This window comes from Rana temporaria, chromosome 12, assembly GCF_905171775.1.
Source record: "Rana temporaria chromosome 12, aRanTem1.1, whole genome shotgun sequence".
Taxonomy (NCBI): domain Eukaryota; kingdom Metazoa; phylum Chordata; class Amphibia; order Anura; family Ranidae; genus Rana; species Rana temporaria.
This window is the reverse complement of record NC_053500.1, coordinates 96099616-96123391: the sequence shown is the minus strand read 5'-3', so window position 1 is coordinate 96123391 and position 23776 is coordinate 96099616. Positions and strand designations below refer to the sequence as shown.

The 23776-nt window shown below is 48.2% G+C and overlaps 1 protein-coding gene across 3 annotated transcripts in view; it reads left to right on the top strand.

The window, feature by feature from the left end:
- The window catches only part of PTGES3L (prostaglandin E synthase 3 like), a 318513-nt gene that overhangs the window by 37800 nt on the left and 256937 nt on the right, over positions 1 to 23776 (top strand). For all 3 annotated transcript variants that reach the window (XM_040329758.1, XM_040329759.1, XM_040329760.1), the window contains exon 2: positions 9776 to 9889. In XM_040329758.1, the coding sequence (XP_040185692.1) occupies positions 9776 to 9889 (114 nt within the window). The remainder of the gene's footprint in view (positions 1 to 9775; positions 9890 to 23776) is intronic.

Here is a 23776-nt window from a genome sequence, read left to right as displayed (position 1 = left end):
AGATTCTTCAACGGATTGGTCGCTGGGAGTCCCAGGGGTTTAGGCTTTACCAGGGGTCAAGTCCTGGGGAAAAAAGTGTGGGAACTCCCACCCAAGATCCACTCCCCCAGCAAAAAAAATAAATGATACGCTAATATGCATAATTACTAAACCGCATTTTTTTTTTTTTTTTTTTTTTTTCGATCCACTGTTCCTTTGTAATCCTTTGTTACTGGCCGCTTCCTGTATATGGATTCATCGGGTAGTGTGCGGGTATTCCGCCACTTTCTCGATGCTGCAATGTCTGACACTACCCGATGAATCCATATACATGAAGCGGCCAGTAACCTAAAGGATTACTAAGGTTCGCCTGCCCCTGACATTGACTCAAGCTGGGCATCGCTGCTTAGTGAAGGATTGGCTCGGGTGGCTCGGCTGCTCTCGGCTGCTCTAGTCCTGCAAAGGGAACTGCGTTCCTGCTGTGAAAAAAGTGCAGGAACTCCGTTCCCACGCGTTCCCTGGGCTTTACGTTCGCCCCCATTTGCTTTGAGGAGAACTGGAGACCAGGTGCGGCGGTGAGTTTAGTGGTGCCCGGTCGTGCTGTCCTTCGTTTGTGGCTGTCTGTTTTTTGTTCTATGTGGGTTCTGTTTGTTTTGGGGTGTCCAGTGTTATGAAAGGGGGGTGGTTGAGTTATGGATGAGTGTCTATGTTCCCCTTTGTGTTTCTTTCTTTCAGGCCTGAGGTGCCTGATGTGGATCCTGGGACACTCGTATGTCCATTGGGGGGCGAAACGGGCCCTGGTCAGGAGGCATAGTAGGCAGTTGGGTTTTCCCCGGGAGGAGGCGTCCGTGCACTGGATAGGGATTCCGGGCATGTTATGGTCCCGAGGTCTTCCTGAAGTGCAGCGTTACGCTAGGTTGGATAGGCCCCCGGATGTGCTTCTGTTACATGTTGGGGGGGCAATGACTTGAGTCTCAGAGCCTCTCGGGATCTGGTTAGAGATGTTAAGTGGGATTTCATGCGTTTGAGATCAGCATTTCCAGAGATGGTAGTGATGTGGTCGGACATTATAGGCAGGACAGCCTGGAGGGGGGCCCGGTCTGTTGATCGGATCAACAAGACCAGGATAAAGGTCAACAGGGCGGTGGCTAGGTTTGTGGTGCGGAATGGGGGACTGGTGGTCCGCCATTGCAAGCTTAACCACTTGGTAACCGCCCTATAGACAATATACGTCTACAGGGCGGGTGGTTAACTCTAGGAGGGCGTCAATGTACGTCCTCCCAGAGTCCGTCTCCCGCGCGTCCAGAGGACCCGGCCGATCACGAATCGCGGTAAACGGCCGCTGATAGCGGCCGTTTACCATGTGATCGCTCCGTCCAATGACGGAGCGATCACATGTAAACAAACCGGCGTCTTTTGATGACGCCGGTTCCTCCCTCCTCTCTCTGTACCGAGCGGTACAGTGTGAGAGGGGGGAGCGCGGGTGTCAGCAGCGCTGTGGATGGATCTGTGACTATTGCAGTCACAGATCCATCCATCCCTGCTCAGCCATCCCTGAAACCCCCGCCCCAATACTGTGCAATACCCCCCCTACAATACTCTGCATACCCCCGGCAATACTCTGCATACCCCCCTGCGCAATACTCTGCATACCCCCCTGCGCAATACTCTGCATACCCCCCTGCGCAATACTCTGCATACCCCCCTGCGCAATACTCTGCATACCCCCCTGCGCAATACTCTGCATACCCCCCCTGCGCAATACTCTGCATACCCCCCCTGCGCAATACTCTGCATACCCCCCCTGCGCAATACTCTGCATACCCCCCCTGCGCAATACTCTGCATACCCCCCCTGCGCAATACTCTGCATACCCCCCCTGCGCAATACTCTGCATACCCCCCCTGCGCAATACTCTGCATACCCCCCCTGCGCAATACTCTGCATACCCCCCCTGCGCAATACTCTGCATAGCCCCACTGCGCAATACTCTGCATACCCCCCCTGCGCAATACTCTGCATACCCCCCCCTACGAAATACTCTGCATACCCCCCCCCTGCGAAATACTCTGCATACCCCCCCCTGCGAAATACTCTGCATACCCCCCCTGCGCAATACTCTGCATACCCCCCTGCGCAATACTCTGCATACCTCCCCTGCGCAATACTCTGCATACCTCCCCTTCGCAATACTCTGCATACCCCCCTGCGAAATACTCTGCATACCCCCCCTGCGAAATACTCTGCATACCACCCCCTGCGCAATACTCTGCATACCACCCCCTGCGCAATACTCTGCATACCCCCCTGCGCAATACTCTGCATACCACCCCCTGCGCAATACTCTGCATACCACCCCCTGCGCAATACTCTGCATTACTCCCCGGCAATACTCTGCATTACTCCCCGGCAATACTCTGCATTACTCCCCGGCAATACTCTGCATTACTCCCCGGCAATACTCTGCATTACTCCCCGGCAATACTCTGCATTACTCCCCGGCAATACTCTGCATTACTCCCCGGCAATACTCTGCATTACTCCCCGGCAATACTCTGCATTACTCCCCGGCAATACTCTGCATTACTCCCCGGCAATACTCTGCATTACTCCCCGGCAATACTCTGCATTACTCCCCGGCAATACTCTGCATTACTCCCCGGCAATACTCTGCATTACTCCCCGGCAATACTCTGCATTACTCCCCGGCAATACTCTGCATTACTCCCCGGCAATACTCTGCATTACTCCCCGGCAATACTCTGCATTACTCCCCGGCAATACTCTGCATTACTCCCCGGCAATACTCCCGCACCAATACTCTGCAATACCCCCGCACCAATACTCTGCAATACCCCGGCTAATACTCAGTACCCAGAAAATACTCTGGGGAAAAAAATGCGTTTTAACCACTTCCCACCCGCCGGCCGTCATGACGTCCTTGACTTTGTGCAGGGATATCTGAATGATGCCTGCAGCTACAGGCATCATTCAGATATCATTTTTTTTCAGCCGGTGATTCCCTACACCGTAAGAACAATCATGTCGGCTGTTCCGCCTCTTGATCGTTCTTACGGGAGGCGAAAGGGGACGTCTCCCCTCCCTTCTCCCTCTGGTGCCTCTTCTGACTCACCGCTACGATCGAAACCAGGATCGTTTTATTTTTTTTTTATTTTTTTTCAGGCTTCCCAGCCTAGAGGTGAGATGTGGGGTCTTATTGACCCCACATCTCACTGTAAAGAGGACCTGTCATGCTATATTCCTATTACAAGGGATGTTTACATTCCTTGTAATAGGAATAAAAGTGATCAAAACATTTATTTTTGGGGAAGAACGTATCAAACTAAAATAAAGTGAAATGAACAATAAAAATATATATTTTTTTTTAAAGCGCCCCTGTTCCTGCGTGCTCGTATACAGAAGCGACCGCACACGTAAGTCCCGCCCACATATGAAAACGGTGTTCAAACCACACATGTGAGGTATCGCTGCGAACGTTGGAGCAAGAGCAATACTTTTGGCCCTAGAGCTCTTCTCCAACTAAAAAGATGTAACCAGTAAAAATATTTAAAGCGTCGCCTATGGGGATTTTTAAGTAGCGAAGTTTGGCGCCATTCCACAAGCGTGTGCAATATTGAAGGGTGACATGTTGGGTATCTATTGACTCGGCGTAACTTCATCTTTCATATTATGCAAAAACATTGGGCTAACTTTAATGTTTTTTTTTTTTTTTTAAAAGCACAAAACCGTTTTATTTCCAAAAAAACGCATTCGAACAATTGCTGCGAAAATAACGTGCGCGATAAAAAGTTGCAACGACCGCCATTGTATTCTCTAGGGTTTTTGCTAAAAAAGCATATATAATGTTTTGGGGTTCTATGCAATTTTCTAGCAAATAAATTATGATTTTTCCATGTAGGAGAGAAATGTCAGAATTGGTCTCGGTGCTCCAGAACGCCTGATGGTGCTCCCTGCATGTTGGGCCTCTGTATGTGGCCACGCTGTGTAAAAGTCTCACACATTTGGTATCGGCATACTCGGGAGGAATAGCAGAATGTGTTTTGGGGTGTAATTAGTGTTATGCATATGCTGTGTGTGAGAAATAACCGGCGAATATGAACATTTTGTGAAAAAAAAAAAATCTTGATTTTGCAAAGAATTGTGGGAAAAAATTACAACTTCTAAAAACTCACCATGCCTTTTTCTAAATACCTTGGAATGTCTTCTTTCCAAAAAGGGGTCATTTGGGGGGTATTTGTACTTTTCTGGCATGTTAGGGTCTCAAGAAATGAGAGAGGCTGTCAGTACATCGGGTGTGATCAAATTGATCAATTTTCAGTAATTGGTACCATAGCTTGTAGACCCTATAACTTTCACCCAGACTAAATAATAACCCAATTTTTTTTTTTTTTTTACCAAATATATGTAGCAGTATACATTTTAGGCCAAATTTATGAAGAAAAATTAATTTTTTGCAAAATTTTATAATAGAAATGAAAAAAAAATCATTTTTTTACAAAATTTTCGTTTTTTCATTATTAGCGGAAAAAATAAAAAACGCAGAGGTGATCAAATACCACCAAAAGAAAGCTCTATTTGTGGGAAAAAAAGGACAAAAATTTCATTTGGTTACAGTGTTGTATGACTGAGTTATTGTCATTCAAAATGTGAGAGCACCGAAAGCTGAAAATTGGTCTGGTTATTAAGGGTGTTTAAGTGCCCAGTTGTCAAGTGGTTAAGGAGAATATTGGCCTTTATTTGAGGGCCGATGGTGTGCATTTGTCAGCCGTAGGGATTGACATGTGGTTCCTGGGGCTCCAGGAGGGGCTGCAGCGGGCCTCCCATGCGTGAGGTGGTCACTGGTGGGAGTCTGTGGCATGGGTCTCGGGTTCGTGGAGGTTGGAATGGTGAAGGAAAACGGGTTATGCTGTGGGGACGGGTTGGACCTATCTGGGTATGGGTACCCTCCCTTAGCTGTAAATAACGGGCTACCAATCATCTGTTCGCAGTGGCATGAAGGGGGGCAACAGTTCGTCCCTGAGCTAGTGGGATCACGGCTAGGGGCCAGGATGATGAGGTGGTGGTAGTGCAGCCGATGCGGTAGATATACATTCCTTCACGGACCTCAGACAGATAGTAGTAGTTCATAAAGTTGGGGGGATATATATATATATATATATGTGTGTGTGTGTGTGTGTGTGTGTGTGTGTTTTATTTTTTATAGAATTTGTTTTGTTAATAAAGGGTCCAGTTGGCCATTTAACCAAGAAGGAATTGCGTGGTTATTTTAGGTGGTAACTTTAGATAAGTGATGGGTCATGGTTTTGTTCAGATCGGAACATCAGTCATGTTAAAAATGTCTCTTGAGAACTGCACTGTTAACAACTACCTCTAGTAAATGTAGCGCCCCCTTACTTTCAGTATAGGCACTACGCTAAAGTTAGTGGGGAATGGGAGAGTTATTTTGCTACCATTCACAATTTTGCTAAATTCGGGCTGCTGCTGTCATTCCAGAACTGTCCTGTAGGTCAGTCTGCGCTCCAGGGGTGTTGATACCACCCCTGGGCGACAGTTGGCGCTAGAGGGGTTCTGACGGAGCCGCTTTTCCCCAGCAGCCTATTAGGGGTTTTCCCTCGCAGAGCATGCTGGGGGAGAGTATATCTGTGGCAGACGCCATCTTGGGTTGTTCCTTCTTCTCCGCGGGTTCCAGGTGCGGCACCCACCTTTAGGGTGTGCTCATCCAACGGACCCTGGCGATGGCCTTCCAGGCCGGGGTTGCATGCTACGCGGAGCTCCATGTTCCTGACAGGGGCCCCAGTGACTTACTGGGTTCCCAGCTCTATTGAGGAGATCCCAGGCTGTATGCCGTTCGATGGGGGGGTCGGCTTGAGGAGAACACGGAGGCGGGTTGTCCAAGAGGGCTTGAACTAACCATCAGGGATCTGGTGACCGGGACACTGACAGGTACACTACAACTGTCACCCGGTGACCCTAGTCTAATCCACTGGGAGGATTCGCTCCGTTCGTTTAGCTCATTCAAGTATTAGGCCTGTGGCACAAGCCCTAGAGCCATGTCTGTGGCAGAGGCCTGTTCCTCCCAGTAACCTAAAGAGACGCTTCGGCTGCCAGGCTCGTGGCAGGAGTCTGTCCGAAGGCACTTCACCTACTCTGGCTAGAGTGGCTATGAACTGAAACTATTACTACCAAGAGCAGGATTGCTCGGTTCACATCCAGGCCTGATACTGCAAAGTTCTCTCTCTTACTTCATCAACCTTCTTGCTCTACCTCATGTTGTTGGCCATGTTGGGCCTGGAAATAAAGCATGTGAAAACCTTAATTTATTGACTGAACATTCGCTCACTGATCTACTTATCAACCTCACCCCTAGACAACAGTAAGAAGGTAACTTAATATGCCGATCCCAACAACAACCAGCGGCTCCTGAGGGGGTAGCGCTACATAAAGGATATAGTTTGTTTACTTGCTTTGAGAGAGACTTCAGATTAGGAAAAAGGGTGCATGTACAATGTATCAAAATAACAGTGGGCCAGATTCACAAAGCACTTACGCCGGCATATCTCGAGATGAGTGGCGTAAGTGTAAATATGCGCCGTGCGTATCTATGCGCCATACCCCCAAAACGACATACGCCTGAAAACCAGATTTTTCCGACCAACGTAAAAAGATTACACCGGCGCATCGTGGGGCGCAAAAATACGCTAGACGCACCATTGTTTTGCTAGTCAAATATGCAAATGAGGGAGATACGGCGATCCACAAAAGTACGTTTGTGCGGCGCAGGCTACGCGCTGTGCGCATCAGCTGTATGTCCGGTCTAAAGTTACCCCTTATAAAAGCAGCCTTAACTTTGCACCAGACATGTGCGGGTCAGCTAAAGCAACACCGTTAGGGACGAGCTGAGCACACACACTTGCAGGACAACAATCTGTATGCCAACATGCCAGGGGCATCCATGGTCATGGCTATACTAGTGGCTTTAGATGCGCGCAGAAGGAGGAGGGAACGGAGGAGGAGGGCACAGGGGAGGATATACCGACCGCGCATAGACATCTTTGGCATGGCTGATTCTGAGGTGTTTCGCATCTTCAGATTCAGCCCTGAAGCCATCGTGGAATTAACCACAACCCTGAAAGATGACATCACCAGCCCAACACATCGCTCACATGCAGTGCAGCCACTGGTCAAGGTACTGGCAACACTTCATTTCCTTGCCACTGGCTCTTTTCAGCGCACAAGTGGAGTGGTGGCTGGGATGTCCCAATCCTCCATTAGCAGATGTGTGCACCAGGTTATCCCTGCAATCCTCGGATGCATGGCCAACCAAATCATCAAACCCACCCAGGAGGATCTGCGGATGAAGGCAATGCGTGATTTCTACAGAATTGCACAATTCCCACGCACCGTGGGGGCCATTGATTGTACCCATGTGGCACTACAGACCCCCTGTGAGACAGAGCACATATACCGCAATCGGAAGCATTGGCATTCCATCAACGTACAGGTGATAGCCGATGCCCAATACCTCATATGGCACGTCCGTGCCAAACACCCAGGATCCAGCCACAACAGCTACATATTCCGTCAGAGCCACATCCCAACAGAATTTGAACAGAACGTGTATGGGGACAGCTGGCAGGTTGGTGAGTGACATGGGTGTCAGGCATGACTGTCCCCCCCTCCCCCCCCCATGATGCAGACATCACGAGGGGCACATGCACAACTAACATCCTCCTGTCTTTTCCCTTCCAGGTGACTCTGCATATGCACTTGGACCCCCATCTCATGACTCCATTCCGAAACCCCAGGAGAGCAAAGATACAATGAAGCACACGCACGTACCCGTGGAGTGGTGGAACGCACCTTTGGCCTCCTGAAGTCCCGTTTCTGATGCCTGGATAAGTCTGGGGGTACCCTGTTGTATTCCCCAAACTTCGTGTGCCAGATCATCAGTGCATGCTGCACAACTTCGCCATGAGACAGGGCCTGGAGATTGAGCTGCGTGATGGCCTGACCCACGAACCAGACAATTCCCCCCCCCCCCCTCATTAAAGCAGTTTATGAAAGCCAGGGAGTTACAGCTCATGTCCTGTACTGAGTCCTTTATGGAGGCCAGGCTCTCCTCCATCTGGGCCAAAGTCTGGGTGACCTGACCCAGATGGCGGGTCTGAAGGGCCTGGTCCCTCCGCAGATTAGCACGCAGAAAGTCTGCCACCCCCTGGTCTTGTGGGTGGCCTTCCTGCCTCCAGATGAGGCTTGTGGCCTGGGAGTAGGAGAGACCCTTGGGGGGGGGGGGAGCCCTGTTGGGGGAGGAGTGGGAGGGGCTACCCCTGATGGAGGCCTGACTGCTGGCAGCCACAGGGGGAACCTCCTCCAAATGGAGCGTCACCTCATTGCCACTGGTGACCATCCTCATCCTCATGAGGTGAGCTGTGGCCACTCCCCTCCCCTGAGGACTCCTGGCTTTCCTGGGGGTCTTCATCAACCTGATGTCCGGGGGATGGTGCAGACTGGCCAGATGGCTCCTGCACCCTCCTGCCCATCTGTGGATGACACAAAACATTCACAGGTTGGAGGATACACACACTTGTCACATATTCCCTTCCCCCCCCCACACATGCTACTCGCCAGATAGAGAGAAAAAAAAAACTTACCTGTCCTCACGGCCTCCTCGGAGTCAAAGCCCACCACTTGCTGCCTGTGGAAGCACTGGGCCACCGCACGCTCCTCAGCAGTCAGCCTAATGGTGCAAGGTGGTCCCCCTCCAGTGCCCCTGGAATGTGCTGTTGGCTTGGCCAGCTTCCCACGGACCAGGCGCCTCAGATCGTTGATCTTTTTTGTGATCGCACTGACGGTCCTCGTCTCACCCCCCAACACATTGATATCATCTACAATGTCCTGCAGGATCTGCTTATTCCTGGCCGGGGTGATGTCCCGACTCTGAGGGCCATGCAAAAACCGCCCATATAGGGTAATGGCCCTGGTCAGAATCTCCTTCTCCCACACAGAGAAGTTCAACTTCCTCTTCTTCTTTGGTGCCATCTCTGCACCAAACACTCAGCACAAACAGACACAAAAAACAGACAGCAAATACAATCTCCAATAACACTCTCCAATAAGACTTTCCAATAACACTCCGACACAAACCAACAAACAGCCACAGACAACAGAACAAAAGCACCTTGCTTCAGGAAGGGAAACACATGGATGTACTTTTGCAATGGAAGGGCGTATGTCTGGGCCTATTTATGCACTGGGCGCATCTCACAAAGTACGCCGTGCCTAGTTCCTATCTCACTGATTGCGCCGGGCCGAGTTCTGAGCATGCGCAGTGAGGCGCAGAACATAGTCAGCGTCATGCGCACATGCGCAGTCCGGCCGACCCTTCATTTGCATGGGGTCACGGCTCATTTCAATGGAGCACGCCCACTTCCTTCCCACTTTCAATTACCCCGCCTTACGCCTCTAATTTACGTTATGCTGGCGCATAGTTGGGCGCAAATACTCTGTGGATATGGTACTTGCGTCTCTAAGTTGAGCCGGCGTAACGGAAATGAGATGCGCTACGCCGGTCTATATATGCGCCACTCTACGTGAATCTGGCCCAGTGCTTGCAACACAACAAGGGGCTTGAGCTAGAGGAAGATACAGTATATGGGTCTAAAACAGAGTGCTATCCAGAGGGGAAGTTAATGTGTCATTGTTGTAAAATGTAATTAGTGGATATGATATTATAACTTTTTCCTCATGGATATGTTTTTTTTTTTTTTCTTTTTAGACAACATGCAAAAGTGTTGTGGTATGACCGAGCAAGGTATGTCTTCTTGGAATTCTGCGTAGAAAACAGTCGAGATGTCAAGGTGGAAATTGAAAGCAATAAAGTTATTTTCAGGCAAGTACAAGTATGCTAATGCATCAAGGGGGGTAATACTTCTAGGAGTTGTGTGGGCATTTAAGCTAATAAATTTATATATTTACTTCAAAAACAGAGAAACGTACCCCTGAGTGAATGGCCCACTGATCTGGTCATCCTTGCTGTGGTATCCCTTATACGACAGCAAGGATGACCAGATCAGTGGGCCACACCTTAAAGGGGTTGTAAAGGTAAAAGTTTTTTTACCTTAATGCATCCTATGCATTAACCACTTAAGCCCCGGACAATTTTGTTAATAAATGCCCAGGCCAGGTTTTGCGATTCGGCACTGCGTCGCTTTAACAGACAATTGCGCGGTCGTGCGACTTGGCTCCCAAACAAAATTGGCGTCCTTTTTTCCCCACAAATAGAGCTTTCTTTTGGTGGTATTTGATCACCTCTGCGGTTTTTATTTTTTGCGCTATAAACAAAAATAAAGCGACAATTTTGAAAAAAACTGCAATATTTTTTACTTTTTGCTATAATAAATATCCCCCAAAAACGTATATAAATTTTTTTTTTCCTCAGTTTAGGCCGATACGTATTCTTCTACCTATTTTTGGTAAAAAAATCGCAATAAGCGTTTATCGATTGGTTTGCACAAAATTTATAGCGTTTACAAAATAGGGGATAGTTGTATTGCATTTTTATTAATTATTTTTTTACTACTAATGGCGGCGATCAGCTTTTTTTTTCGTGACTGCGACATTATGGCGGACCCTTCTGACAATTTTGACACATTTTTGAGACCATTGTCATTTTACCCAGCAAAAAATGCATTTAAATTGCATTGTTTATTGTGAAAATGACAGTTGCAGTTTGAGAGTTAACCACAGGGGCCGCTGTAGGAGTTGGGGTTCACCTAGTGTGTGTTTACAACTGTAGGGGGGTGTGGCTGTAGGACTGACGTCATCGATCGAGTCTCCCTATAAAAAGGGATCATTCGATCGATGCAGCCGCCACAGTGAGGCACGGGAAAGCCGTGTTTACATACGGCTCTCCCCGTTCTTCAGCTCCGGGGAGCGATCGCGACGAAGCGGCTATAAACTAATAGCCGCGCCGTCGTCCCGGATCGCTCCCCGCGGGTATCCGACCGCCGCATGTAGCAGGGGGGGGTCCCGATCGGACCCCCGACCCGCGGAAACGTACATGTACACCCATATGCGTGGACGTACATATACATGCGGCGGTCGGCAAGTGGTTAAGGTAAAAAAAACATCTGTAGTGAGTGAATTGCGCTCCCCTACTGTTTCTATTATTTATCACCACCTATTGCTAGGTACTAATTAATCAATGTATAACACCTCTATTTAAATACGCAAATGTGTTAGTATTCTTCTCATGGGTAATATAAGTGCCTCCCAAAATAAACATATAGACCTGTATACAACTTGCGTGAATCTGTCTATAACATAGTGCTCATAAAGTGCTTGCGTGCCAATATTCAATACTTTAAAGGTGACTGCCCTTCCTTAAAGTAAAGTGTTCCTTTAAGAAATCGGGCTGAGGGAAGATAAATTAAGACAAATGATACAATTCCAACACCAGTAAACCATAAACAATATACAGTAAAGTGATGCATAAACATGAGTGCAGCAACCCAAATAACTTAAAGTGGATGTAAACCCACTCTCATGCTTTCTAAACTACTGCCATAGTGCTGATCTATAAAGATATAGATGCCTCCTGCATGTATCCTTACCTGTCAAATGTCTCCCCTCTGTCTGTTAGCAGAATCTGCAGTTTTTCAGTTCTTATATGTGGATCTGTCTGGAGCTCGATGGGTAGAGTCGTGATGTCAATAGACTCCCTGCCCTCCTCTACTCTCCCCTTGTCAACATGCATTTTTTTTCCTATGTATTCCTTACACTAAATTCTGCTATGATCGCTAACATCCAGTCAAAATCCAGAAAAGTAACCACACAAATTCAGAAAAGGAGTTTGGGTGGGAATAAAAAAAATAATGCCTGTCTCCAGGCTAGTGCATGAGATATGTAAATAACATGTCACTCACAGCAGGGGGGTGTAACGGACTAAGGTTTTTCTCTGTAAGTCCGTTTTATTTCACTGAACAATAGGAGGATTGCTCAGAGCTGGATTAACTCTGTGTGGCAAGACTGGGTACAGATGATAGGAAATCTGTACAAATGGAGGGAGCACACATGAGCAGCGTAAGGTCAGGACAGACAGGAAACAAGGGTAGCAGGGAGCTGGTCACAGGAGCAGGTCTGGGGATCAGGTAAGGAACAAAGATCAAGATCAGGCAGGGACATGGCTCACAGGAAGAACACTGAATCACTGAACTTCAGTCAAAGGCGGAATTGTATACCTTCCAGCAGCCCATGTCAGGTGCAGCCTAATTACTTGGACACCCAAGCTGCTGGGAGACACCCACTGGTGGCAACCACAAACTGTGCCCTTCAACTCTGGGGACAGTGCCACCAGAATGTGACACAAGTCTTGGCAGTCCACCCCCCCCCCCCCGAATGACCTTTTGAATTCTCCAGTCTGCCTTGAACCCAAAAGTCCATGTGGGTGCAGGATATGTCCAAAAAAGGTTTCTTCTTCCTGCATGAGGATTCTCTCGAACTCTTCAGCCCAAAATCTTTCAACCTCCTGAATGGCGTGCCACTAAAGTCTGGTAACTGGTCATGCACCCCACCGCCAGGGTCTGGAAGCTGACTGGTTACTGCGCCACAGGGGTCTGAAAGCTGTCTGGGTTTCCCAAGGCCAGATCCCTGAAGAGGTGCAACATCTGAAACCTACACATCTCTAATGCAGCACCTATCCCAATGCTGGGACTCCAAAGGCCTAACACCAGAATCCCTGGTCCATACAGTTACCCTGATTCCAGGGTGTCCCACTGCAACTGGACCTTCTACATCTGGGTTGCCAGAAACTTCTCCAGACTCTATCAGCCACTCGGGTCTACCCAAGTCGTTGGTCACCCAGCAAGGGTCCCCTAATGCACCTGGCTTTTCAGAGGTACCAACTAGATCAGGGCAAGGCAGATGGAATGCTGGTGTCAGGGTTGAGTTCAGCTGGGACATACTAAAACATTTAATGTGAAAATGGCTTAATGTAGCTTAACAAGCAAAAAAGTGCCTGAACCTCAATTGCCCTGAAACTTTGCACAGCCCAAGATCTCGACCTTCCAAACATATCCTATACGTTTTTTGTGATTCGGTGTTCCACAAGGCAAACTAGGGACATTAAGCTTGTTTTTTGGGGAGCTTAATGTGGCTTAACGTACAAAAAAGACCTTAAATGTTAACCAATTTCCCCCAAACTTCACACAATAGAAGGCTCTAGCCATGCCAACATATTCTGAAAATTTCCGCTCAATTGGTTTATCACACCAAAAGTTATTCACATTAAGCTATATTCGACAATACTAAAACATTTAATGTGAAATTGGCTTAATGTAGCTTAACGAGCAATAAAGTGGCTTAACCTAAATCAATTGCCCTGAAACTTTGCACAGCTTAAAGCGGTGGTTCCCCCTTAAAAACAACTTTTTTTTTATTCCACTGCCCCCCCACATTCCATCACGATTAAGGCTCTTATTATTTTTTTCCTGCTGTACATACCTTAGTACAGCATATTCACCCGTGCATCCGGGTTGCGAGTCCCGCGGGAGTGGGCGTTCCTCACATGCTGTTGATTGACGTTTTGCCCAAAAACGAGCTCCCCCCTGTCGCGTAAGCCACGTCACGGTTGGCGAAAGGAGCCGAACGGCGAGTCGGCGCTATACTGCGCATCGCCGTTCGGCTAAGGTATGTACAGCAGGAAAAAAATAATAAGAGCCTTAATCGTGATGGAATGTGGGGGGGGCAGTGGAATAAAAAAAAGTTGTTTTTAAGGGGGAACCACCGCTTTAAGATCTCAACATTCCAAATCTATCCTATGCGTTTTGTGCGATTTGGTGTTCCACAAAGCAAACTAGGGACATTAAACTTGTTTTTTTGAGAGCTTGACGTACAAAAAAGACCTTAAATGTTAACCAATTTTTCCCAAACTTCACATAATAAAAGGCTGTATCTATGCCAACATATTTTGAAAATTTAAGCTCATTTGGTTAATCACACCAAAAGTTATTCACATTAAGCTATATTTTACAATGCTAAAACATTTAATGTAAAGAGCTTAACGTACCATAATGTGCCTTAACCTCAATAAATTTTCTTAAAACATTGCACAGCCTAAGGGCCAGATCCACAAAAGGGATACGACGGCGTATCTGCTGATACGCCATCGTATCCCTGTTTCTATCTATGCGACTGATCCACAGAATCAGTTACGCATAGATGGGCAGAAGATCCGACAGGTGTAATAGTTTTATACTGTCGGATCTTAGGATGCAGTACCGCGACCGCCGCTGGGGGCATTTCTCGTCGTAATCTAGCGTCGGGTATGCAAATTAGCACTTACGGAGATCCACAAAGCTTTTTCCCTTCGTTAAGTCGCCGTAAGTGTTTGCCGTCGCAAAATTAGGGCTGCTTTTACAAAGTGTAAACTTAGTACACCATGTAAAAGTATACCCTTCTTTCCCGCGTCGCTGTCAAATTTTTTTTTTACATTTTTTTTTTTTTTTTTTTTATTTTTTTCGCCGCATCTTTTTTACACGTCGCGATTCACAAAACTCGGCGCAACGCAAAGCACGTCGGGAAAATATCGTTGGGAGCATGCGCAGTACGTCCGGCGCGGGAGCGCGCCTAATTTAAATGGGACTCGCCCCATTTGAATTGGCCCGCCTTGCGCCGGACGGATTTAGGATACACGGCCGCAAATTTCAAGGTAAGTGCTTTGTGGATCGGGCACTTTGCTTGAAAATTTGCGGCGGTGTAACCTAAATGGGTTACGTTCCGCCACCTGGCTGTGGATCTGGCCCTAAGTTCTCAACTTCCCAAATCTATCCAAGAAGTTTTCAAGTGATTTGGTGTCCCAGAAAGCAAACTAGGGGCATTAAGCTTGTTTTTTGGGGAGCCTAATGTGGTTTAACGTACATAAAAGACCTTAAATGTTAACTAATGTCCCCAAACGTCACACAATAGACTCTACCCATGCCAACATATTCTGGAAATTTCAGCTTATTTAGTTAATCACACTAAAAGTTATTCACATTAAGCTATATTTTACAATGCTAAAACATTTATAGGTAGATTCAGAGAGAAGTGCCTAAACTTGCGGCGGCGTAGCTTAGCCTGTTTAGGCTACGCCGCCGTAAGTTAGCTAGGCAAGTACATGGGGCCAAATCTTCAAAGGAGATACGCAGGCGGAACTGCTGTTCCGCCTGCGTATCCCTGTGCCTATCTTTGGAAACGATCCTCAGAAGGATTTTTCCAAAGATAGTCAGAAGATCCGACATCTGTAATAGACTTACACTGTCGGATCTTAGGATGCAGTACCGCATCCGCCGCTGGGGGCATTTCGAGTCGAAATGCCGCTTTGCGTATGCAAATGAGAAATGAGTACTTGGGCAGATCCACAAAGCTTTTTAGCTTTGTGTTTTCTGCGTAAGTTACGTTTTGCATGCGTAAAACTAGGGATGCTTTTACAAGGCCTAAACTGTTTAGACCTTGTAAAAACAAACCTTTTTTTCGATCGCCGCGTTTTTTTTTTAAATTTCGAATTTTTTTTTCCCGGCGCGTATTTTTTTTTTTTACCCGACGCAACTTTATTGTCCCGTCGCGATCCACAAAACCCGGCGCAAAGTACGTTCGCGTGATGCACGTCGGGAAAAATGACGTCATACGCATGCGCCGAACATCCGGCGCAGGAGCGCGCCTCATTTGAATAGGAATCGCCCCCTCGATCAGACGACCGCCTTGCGACGGAGGCACTTAAGTTACACGGCGTGTAATTTCTAGGTAAGTGCTTTTGTGGATCGGGCACTTAGGTAGAAATTTAACGCCTGTGTAACTTAACTGCTGAAAGTTAAGTTAGGCAGCTTTTTTGAGGATTTGGCCCATGATTCTCAATGTACTTGCCTGCTAATATACGGCGGCGTAGCCTAAAGCGGGCGGGCGTAAGGGCGCCAAATTCAAATGTCTTGGAGGGGGGCGTGTTTGATGGTAATGAGGCTTGACCTCACGTTTTTTTTTTTTAACTGCGCGGGCGCCTACATTTCCCAGTGTGCATTGCGGCTACGTATGCCGCACGGGCCTATTGATTTAGACATGGACGTAAACAACGTAAATCCCGATTCGCGGACGACTTACGCAAACAACGTAAAAAATTCGAATCTCGCGGCGGGAATGGCGGCCATACTTTAACATTGTTATTCCACCTAATAGATGGAATAACTTTAGGCCTGCTAATGCCTTACGGAAACGGCGTAAATCGACGGCCGGGCATACGTTCGTGAATCGGCGTATCAACTCATTTACATATTCTACGCCGACCGCAATGGAAGCGCCACCTAGCGGTCATCCAAAATATTGCAATCTAAGATATCCTATCTTAGATACTGTATGTTTGAGGTAGATTCAAAGAGATGGGACTAACTTTAGGGCGGCCTAGCCTGTTTAGGCTACACCGCCGTAAATTAACTAGGCTAGTAGTGATTCTCAATCTACTTACCTGCTAATCTACGGCGGCGTAGCCTCAAACGAGCGGGCGTAAGGGCGCCTAATTCAAATTGGTTGGAGGGGGCGTGTTGTATGGAAATGAGGCTTGACCTCACGTTTTCTGCTACTGCGCATGCGCCTACATTTCCCAGTGCGCATTGCGGCTAAGGACGGCCTATTGATTTCGACGTGTACGTAAACTACGTAACTCCCGATTCGCGGACGACTTGCGCAAACGACGTATAAAATTCGAACGGTGGCCATACTTAACATTGGCTAGGCCACTAGAGCATAGCTCTAACTTTAGGCCGCCTAAGGCCTTACGGAAACAACGTTAATCGACTGTGGCGGACTCGCGTACGTTCGGGAATCGGCGGCCGCAATGGAAGCGCCACCTAGCGGTCAGCCAAAACATTGCAATCTTAGATATGTTTAAGTGTATCTCTGTTAGAGAATACACTTAAACATAGGTTGGTGCAGATTCAGAGTTAGGTTGGCTTATCTGTAGATAAGCCGGCCTAACTCTTTCTGAATCTACCTATTTAAGCGTATCTCTGTTTGAGCATACGCTTAAACATAAGTTGGCGTAGATTCTGAGTTAGGTCGACTTATCTACTGATAAGTCGGCCTAACTCTACCTGAATCTACCTATTAATGTGAAATTGGCTTAATGTAGCTTAACAAGCAAAAAAGTGCCTAAACCTCAATCAATTGCCCTGAAACTTTGCACAGCTTAAGATCTCAACATTCCTAACCTATCCTCTGCGTTTCGTGCGATTTGGTGTTCCACAAGGCAAACTAGGGACATTAAGCTTGTTTGTTTGAGAGCTTAACGTACAAAAAAGACCTTAAATGTTAACCAATTTCCAAAACTTCACCCTATAGAAGGCTCTATGTATGCCAACACAAAAATTTCAGCTCATTTGGTTAATCACAACAAGTTATTCACTTTAAGCCAATTTTACATTTAATGTGAAATTGGCTTAATGTAGCTTGACAAGCAAAAAAAGTGCCTAAACCTCTATCAATTGCCCTGAAACTTTGTACAGCCCAAGATCACGACCTTCCAAACCTATCCTATACGTTTTGTGCGATTTGGTGTTCCACAAGGCAAACTAGGGACATTAAGCTTGTTTTTTGGGGAGCTTAATGTCGCTTAACGTACAAAAAAGACCTTAAATGTTAACCAATTTCCCCAAAACTTCACACCATAGAAGGATCTATCCATGCCAACATATTCTGAAAATTCCAGCTCATTTGGTTAATCGCACCAAAAGTTATTCACATTAAGCTATATTTTACAATACTAAAACATTTAATGTGAAATTGGCTTAAAGGAGTTCTCCAAGCTAAAACTTTTAACCCCCGCTGTGCCCGGGCTGTAAAACTATACAAAATAAACTTTCACTTACCTGCCTACGATCCCCCGTTGTTCCGATATAGCCGTCCCGGTCTCTTCCACTTCCTGCGGGTCGGTGACTCGCAGTGCGCTCAGCCTATCAGCGGCCGCAGCAATGTTCCGTCGCGGCCGCTGATAGGCTGAGCGCACTGTGAGTCACCGACCCGCAGGAAGTGGAAGAGACCGGGACCGGAGAACGGGACGTCGATATCGGAACAACGGGGGATCGTAGGCAGGTAAGTGAAAGTTTTTATTTTGTATAGTTTTACAGCCCAGGCACAGCGGGGGTTAAAAGTTTTAGCTTGGAGAACTCCTTTAATGTAGCTTAACGAGCAAAAAAGTGCCTAAACCTCAATCAATTGCCCTGAAACTTTGTACAGCCCAAGATCTCGAACTTCCAAACCTATCCATACATTGCCGCAACTTTGCAGCGGCGTAGCTTAATTTGAAGGTTCCCCCTAAAAAAAAAAATGTCTAACAATACATTGAGAAGACTGATTGCACTGCGGGTATGCTGTGTTTTTTTTTTTTTTTTTTTTCGTACATACCTCGTTATCGCCGTTTCATCCCTCGGCTTCCGGGTATGATTCTTGCTGGACTGGGCGTTCCTAGTTGATTGACGTTCCTCCGACCGGCGCACACTGCGCGTCACGACTTTCCGACAAAAGCCGAACATCCTTGCGCAGGCGCCGTATAGAGTCGGCGCTATACGGCACCTGCACAGCGACGTTCGGCTTCTTTCGGAAAGTCGTGACTTCAAGTATGCGTCGGTCGGAGGAATGTCCATCAACTAGGAACGCCCAGACCCGAAAGAATCATACCCGGAAGCCGAGGGATGAAACTGCGATAACGAGGTATGTACGAAAAAAAAAAAAAAAAACCCCAGCATACCCGCAGTGTAATCAGTCTTCTCAATGTATTGTTAGAATTTCTTTTTTAGGGGGAACCTCCACTTTAAGGCATTTAAGCTATGCCGCCGTAAGTTAGCGAGGCAAGTACATGATTCACAATGTACTTGCCTGCTAAGTTACGGCGGCATAGCCTAAAGCGGGCGGGCGTAAGGGCGCCTAATTCAAATGTGTGTAAGGGGGCGTGTTTTATATTAATGGAGCTTTACCTTACATTTTTGAAGTTTTTTTTTTGAACTGCGCATGCACCGGGCGCCTACATTTCCCAGTGTGCATTGCGGCTAAGTACGCCGCACGGGCCTATTGATTTCGACGTGGACGTAAACTACGTAAATCCCTATTCACGGATGACTTGCGCAAACGACGTAAAAATTTCGAAGCGGGAATGGCGGCCATACTTTAACATTACTATTCCATCTATTAGATGGAATAACTTTAGGCCTGATAATGCCTTACGAAAACGGCATAAATGGACTGCGGCGGCCGGGCGTACGTTTGTGAATCGGCGTATCTACTAATTTACATAGTCTACGCCGACCGCAATGGAAGCGCCACCTAGCTGCCAGCCTCAATATTGCAACCTAAGATAGGACGGCGCAAGCCGTCGTATCTTGGATATGTTTAAGCGTATCTCTGTTTGAGAATACACTTTAAACATAAGTCGGCGTAGATTCTGAGTTAGGTCGGCTTATCTACTGATAAGCCAGCCCAACTCTTTCTGAATCTACCTATATAAGTTGTGTGCGATTTGGTGTTCCACAAGGCAAACTAGGGACATTGGCCCATATTCTCAAACAAGTTCCGCCGGCGTATATAGAGATGCGCGGCGTAAGTGTAAAGATGCGCCGTACTATCTATGCGCCGCAGTCACAGAACCAGATCCGCCAGAAACGAGGCTGCTCTCGTCCGTCCTAACTCGTTTAAGTGTACGCGGCGTAGGCGCATATTTCCGCTGAAGGCATCCTACGCGGCCATAGAATTAGTATTCAAATATGCAAATGATGTACATAAGCAGATTCCCGAACCTACACGCGATCGGCGTAGGCTACGCGCTGTGCGCGTAAGACGAATGGCCGGCTGAAAGTTACTCCTCATAAAGCTCGGTTAACTTTGCTCCAGACCTGAGTAAGTCAGCTTGAAAGCAAATACAGCAGCACCATCCCGGACGAGCTGAGCAACCACACTTAGGACAACACATTCGTATGCCAACATGCCAGGGGCAGGCGAGGTCTTAGCACTACTAGTGTGTGCAGAGGCAGAGGAAGAGGAAGAGGCCGAGGCGCATAGGAGGAGGGCACGTAGGAGGGCACGTGAGAGGGTATACCCACAGCGCATTAGCCTCTTTGGCATGGCTGATGTGGAGGTGTATCGCCGTTTCAGATTCACCCCTCATGCCATCCTGGAAATTACCAGAGCCCTGCAGGATGACATTACCAGCCCAACACAACGCTCACATGCAGTGCAGCCACTGGTGAAGGTCCTGGCAACATTGCATTTCCTGGCCACTGGTTCTTTTCAAAGAACAAGTGGAGACGTGGTTGGGATATCACAAACCAGCATGAACAGATGTGTGCACCAGGTTGTCCCCGCAATCCTCAGACGCATGTCCCACCACATCATCAGACCCACCCAGGAGGACCAGCGGCTGAAGGTAATGCGTGAGTTCTGCCAAATTGCAGGATTCCCACGCACCATCGGGCCATTGATTGCACCCATGTGGCAATACAGCCCCCCCATGAGACACAGCACATTTATGTGAATAGGAAGCACTGGCATTCCATCAATGTCCAGGTGATCGTGGATGCCCAAGGCCTCATATGGCACGTCCGTGCCAAACACCCAGGATCCAGCCACGACAGCTTCATCTACCTTCAAAGCGACATCCCAAGACAATTTGAAGAGAACGTGTATGGGGACAGCTGGCTGGCTGGTTGGTGAGTGACATGGGTGCCAGGTATGACTGTTCCCCCCCCCCCCCCCATGATGCAGACATCACGAGGGGCACATGCATGACTAACATCCTCCTGTCTTTTGCCTTTCAGGTGACTCTGCATATGCCCTGGGACCTCACATGATGACCCCATTCCGGAACCCCCAAACCCCAGGAGAGGAAAACTACAATGCTGCACACATACGCACCCGTGCAGTGGTGGAGCGCACATTGGGCATCCTGAAGTCCCGTTTCCGATGCCTGGATAAGACTGGGGGTACCCTGCTGTATTCCCCAAACTTCGTGTGCCAGATCATCGCTGCATGTTGCGTGCTGCACAACTTTGCAGTGAGACAGGGCCTAGAGATTGAGCTACGTGATGACCTGACCCCCCAACCAGACATTACCCCCCTAACCGAGGGTACCCCGTCTTCTGAGGGATCAGCAATCAGGAGATGTCTAGTGGAAAGAATTTTTGAACGTTAAAAATACACATAAAACATTGAACAATGAGAATGCACGCATGCACACCACTGTGGTCCCTAGCACACACCCCCCACATGCACATCCCATTGGATGAGACCGAAGTACACTGCACGGTACTAAGGAGCAGCAACGCCGCGTCAAGGCTCCAATGATGTTGCTGTCCATTCATACACCTTTCACACGGACCTGGGGAGAACTTATCCCCAGCGACCGAGGGTGACACCCCTTACTGGCAGGAGTGTCACCCCCCCCCCCACATTCACACAGCATTCACACTGTGCTATGCACTACTTTGTGCAGCACACCAAAAAAAAAAGCTCTTACTTAGAGCATAAATAAAATAAAATAAAAAAGCTCTTACTTAGAGCATAAATAAAATAAAATACAAAAGCTCTTACTTAGAGCATAAAGAAGACATACAAAATCACTGGCCCCGGCGCGGACTGCGCCTGGTGCCCATGTTCCTGGCCCTCACTTGGGGGGGGTGGGACATCAGGTGGAGGAGCATCCCCAGGTGCCTCCCTGGCTGGCTGTCTGCCCTCTAGAGCCACTGCTATACGTGTGAGCAGGGCCTCCTGGCATGCAGTCTGGGCCTGCACAGCCATCCGCAGGCCCCTGACCTCCCCCACAAGTTCGGCTGTGGTGGTTTGCAGCTCACCCAGGCTTGTAATGGTGGCTGCCGAGTTTCCTGCCACATCCTGCAGAGCATCGGGCACTGCTCCAGAGGAGGACAGGCTATTATTGAGCCGCCTCAACTCCTCCAAAATGTCCCCCATATGGCGGCTCTGCTGGTCCTGCTGCCTGGCCAGCTTTTCCTGCAGGACTCCTGCCACACCCCTGGTCTTATGGGTGGCCTTCCTGGGGACAGGAGTGCCTGGGGCCCTTGAATAGGGGGAGGGCCGTGAGGGGCTGTTGGTGAGGCGCACGGGATGGGAGGGGCTGGAGAGGGTGATGGAAGACCCTGAGGGGCTGGGGATACGGTGGTGGTGTGATGGTCTGGGCACCTCATGTGAGTCCTCAAGAAATAAAATGACATCCTGCTCACTCTGGACCACCTCCTCTTCATTGCCCACCACCTCCTCATGGGCAATATCCTCCTCAACCACCTCCTGTGCGGAGGACTGCCCACTCCCCTCCAACAAAGCCTGTAGGCTTCCCAGGGGGTCAGCCACAGAAGCAGGCTGCTGGGGGGACGGTGTTGGACGGACACTGCCAGCAGAAGACGGCCCAGCTCCCTCCTGCACATCTGTGGATGACACAAAAAATTCACATGTTGGTGGACCCACACACTTGTCACATGTCCCCCCCCCCAAACATGCTACACACCAGATAGATGATTAAAACACACTTGCCTGTCCTCATGGGCGGGTCACTGGAGTCATGGCCCTCCACCTGCTCCCTCCGCAGGCATCTGGCTATAACTTCCTCCTCCTCTGACAGCCGGATCGGACAGGGTGGCCCACATCCAGTGCCCCTGGCATGTTTGGCAATGGTGGCCATTTTATTTCGGACCACCCCCCGCAGGTCATTCATTTTTTTTTTTTAATGATGTCCTGGGGGGTCCTCACCTCATGGCCAAGGGCATTGACCTGTGCCGTCACTTTTCTTAATATTTCGTCCTTTTTTACTTTGCTAGTGTTGCCACTCTCAGCACCATGGAGCCTGGCATCAAAGCGCTCCATTGCTGCAACAATAACTTCCCTCTCAGCAGGGCTGTAGTTTCTTTTGCGGCGGTCTTTCCTTGGCCCTGGCATAGCAGCAGCAAAGTGTAAACTCCAATAAGGAAATCCAAGGGAGTCACTTTGCGGATGCTTGAAGCTTTTATACACTGGGCCCGCCCAACTCAGCATGGATTTACACCTATTGTCATTGTGCGCATGCGCAGAGGGCGGGGCACGTCCGGCGCATGCGCCGTTCAGTCTGGACATCATTTGCATGGGGTCACGGATCATTGTAATGCTTCACGCCCACATCCCTCCTACTGTCACTTGCGCCTACTTACGCCAACACATTTAAGTTACGCGAGCGCAGCGTAGGACACAGGTGGTTCGGGAATATGGTTCGGCTCTCGCCAAGTTAAGCCGGCGGTGCGCATCGGAGATCCGCTCCGCCTCACTAAATATGCGCCGATCTACGAGAATATGGGCCATTAAGCTTGTTTTTTGGGGAGCTTAATGTCGCTTAACGTACAAAAAAGACCTTAAATGTTAACCAATTTCCCCAAAACTTCACACCATAGAATGATCTATCCATGCCAACATATTCTGAAAATTTCAGCTCATTTGGTTAATCACACCAAAAGTTATTCACATTAAGCTATATTTTGCACTGATTGTTTTGGGAAAAACCTAACAGGCTGGTTGTACTCAAGTCGATTAATAGATTGACTTGTGTAAAACCAGCCAGCCCATACATAGATCGACTATGGCTGGTCTCTAAATATCCCTAAATATCCTTCCACTCCTGTACATGGTGCTCACTGTCATACTCTCCACACTCCTCTCCTGTACATAGTGCCTGCTGTCATACACTTCTCTCCTGTACATAGTGCCCACTGTCGCACCCTCCATACTG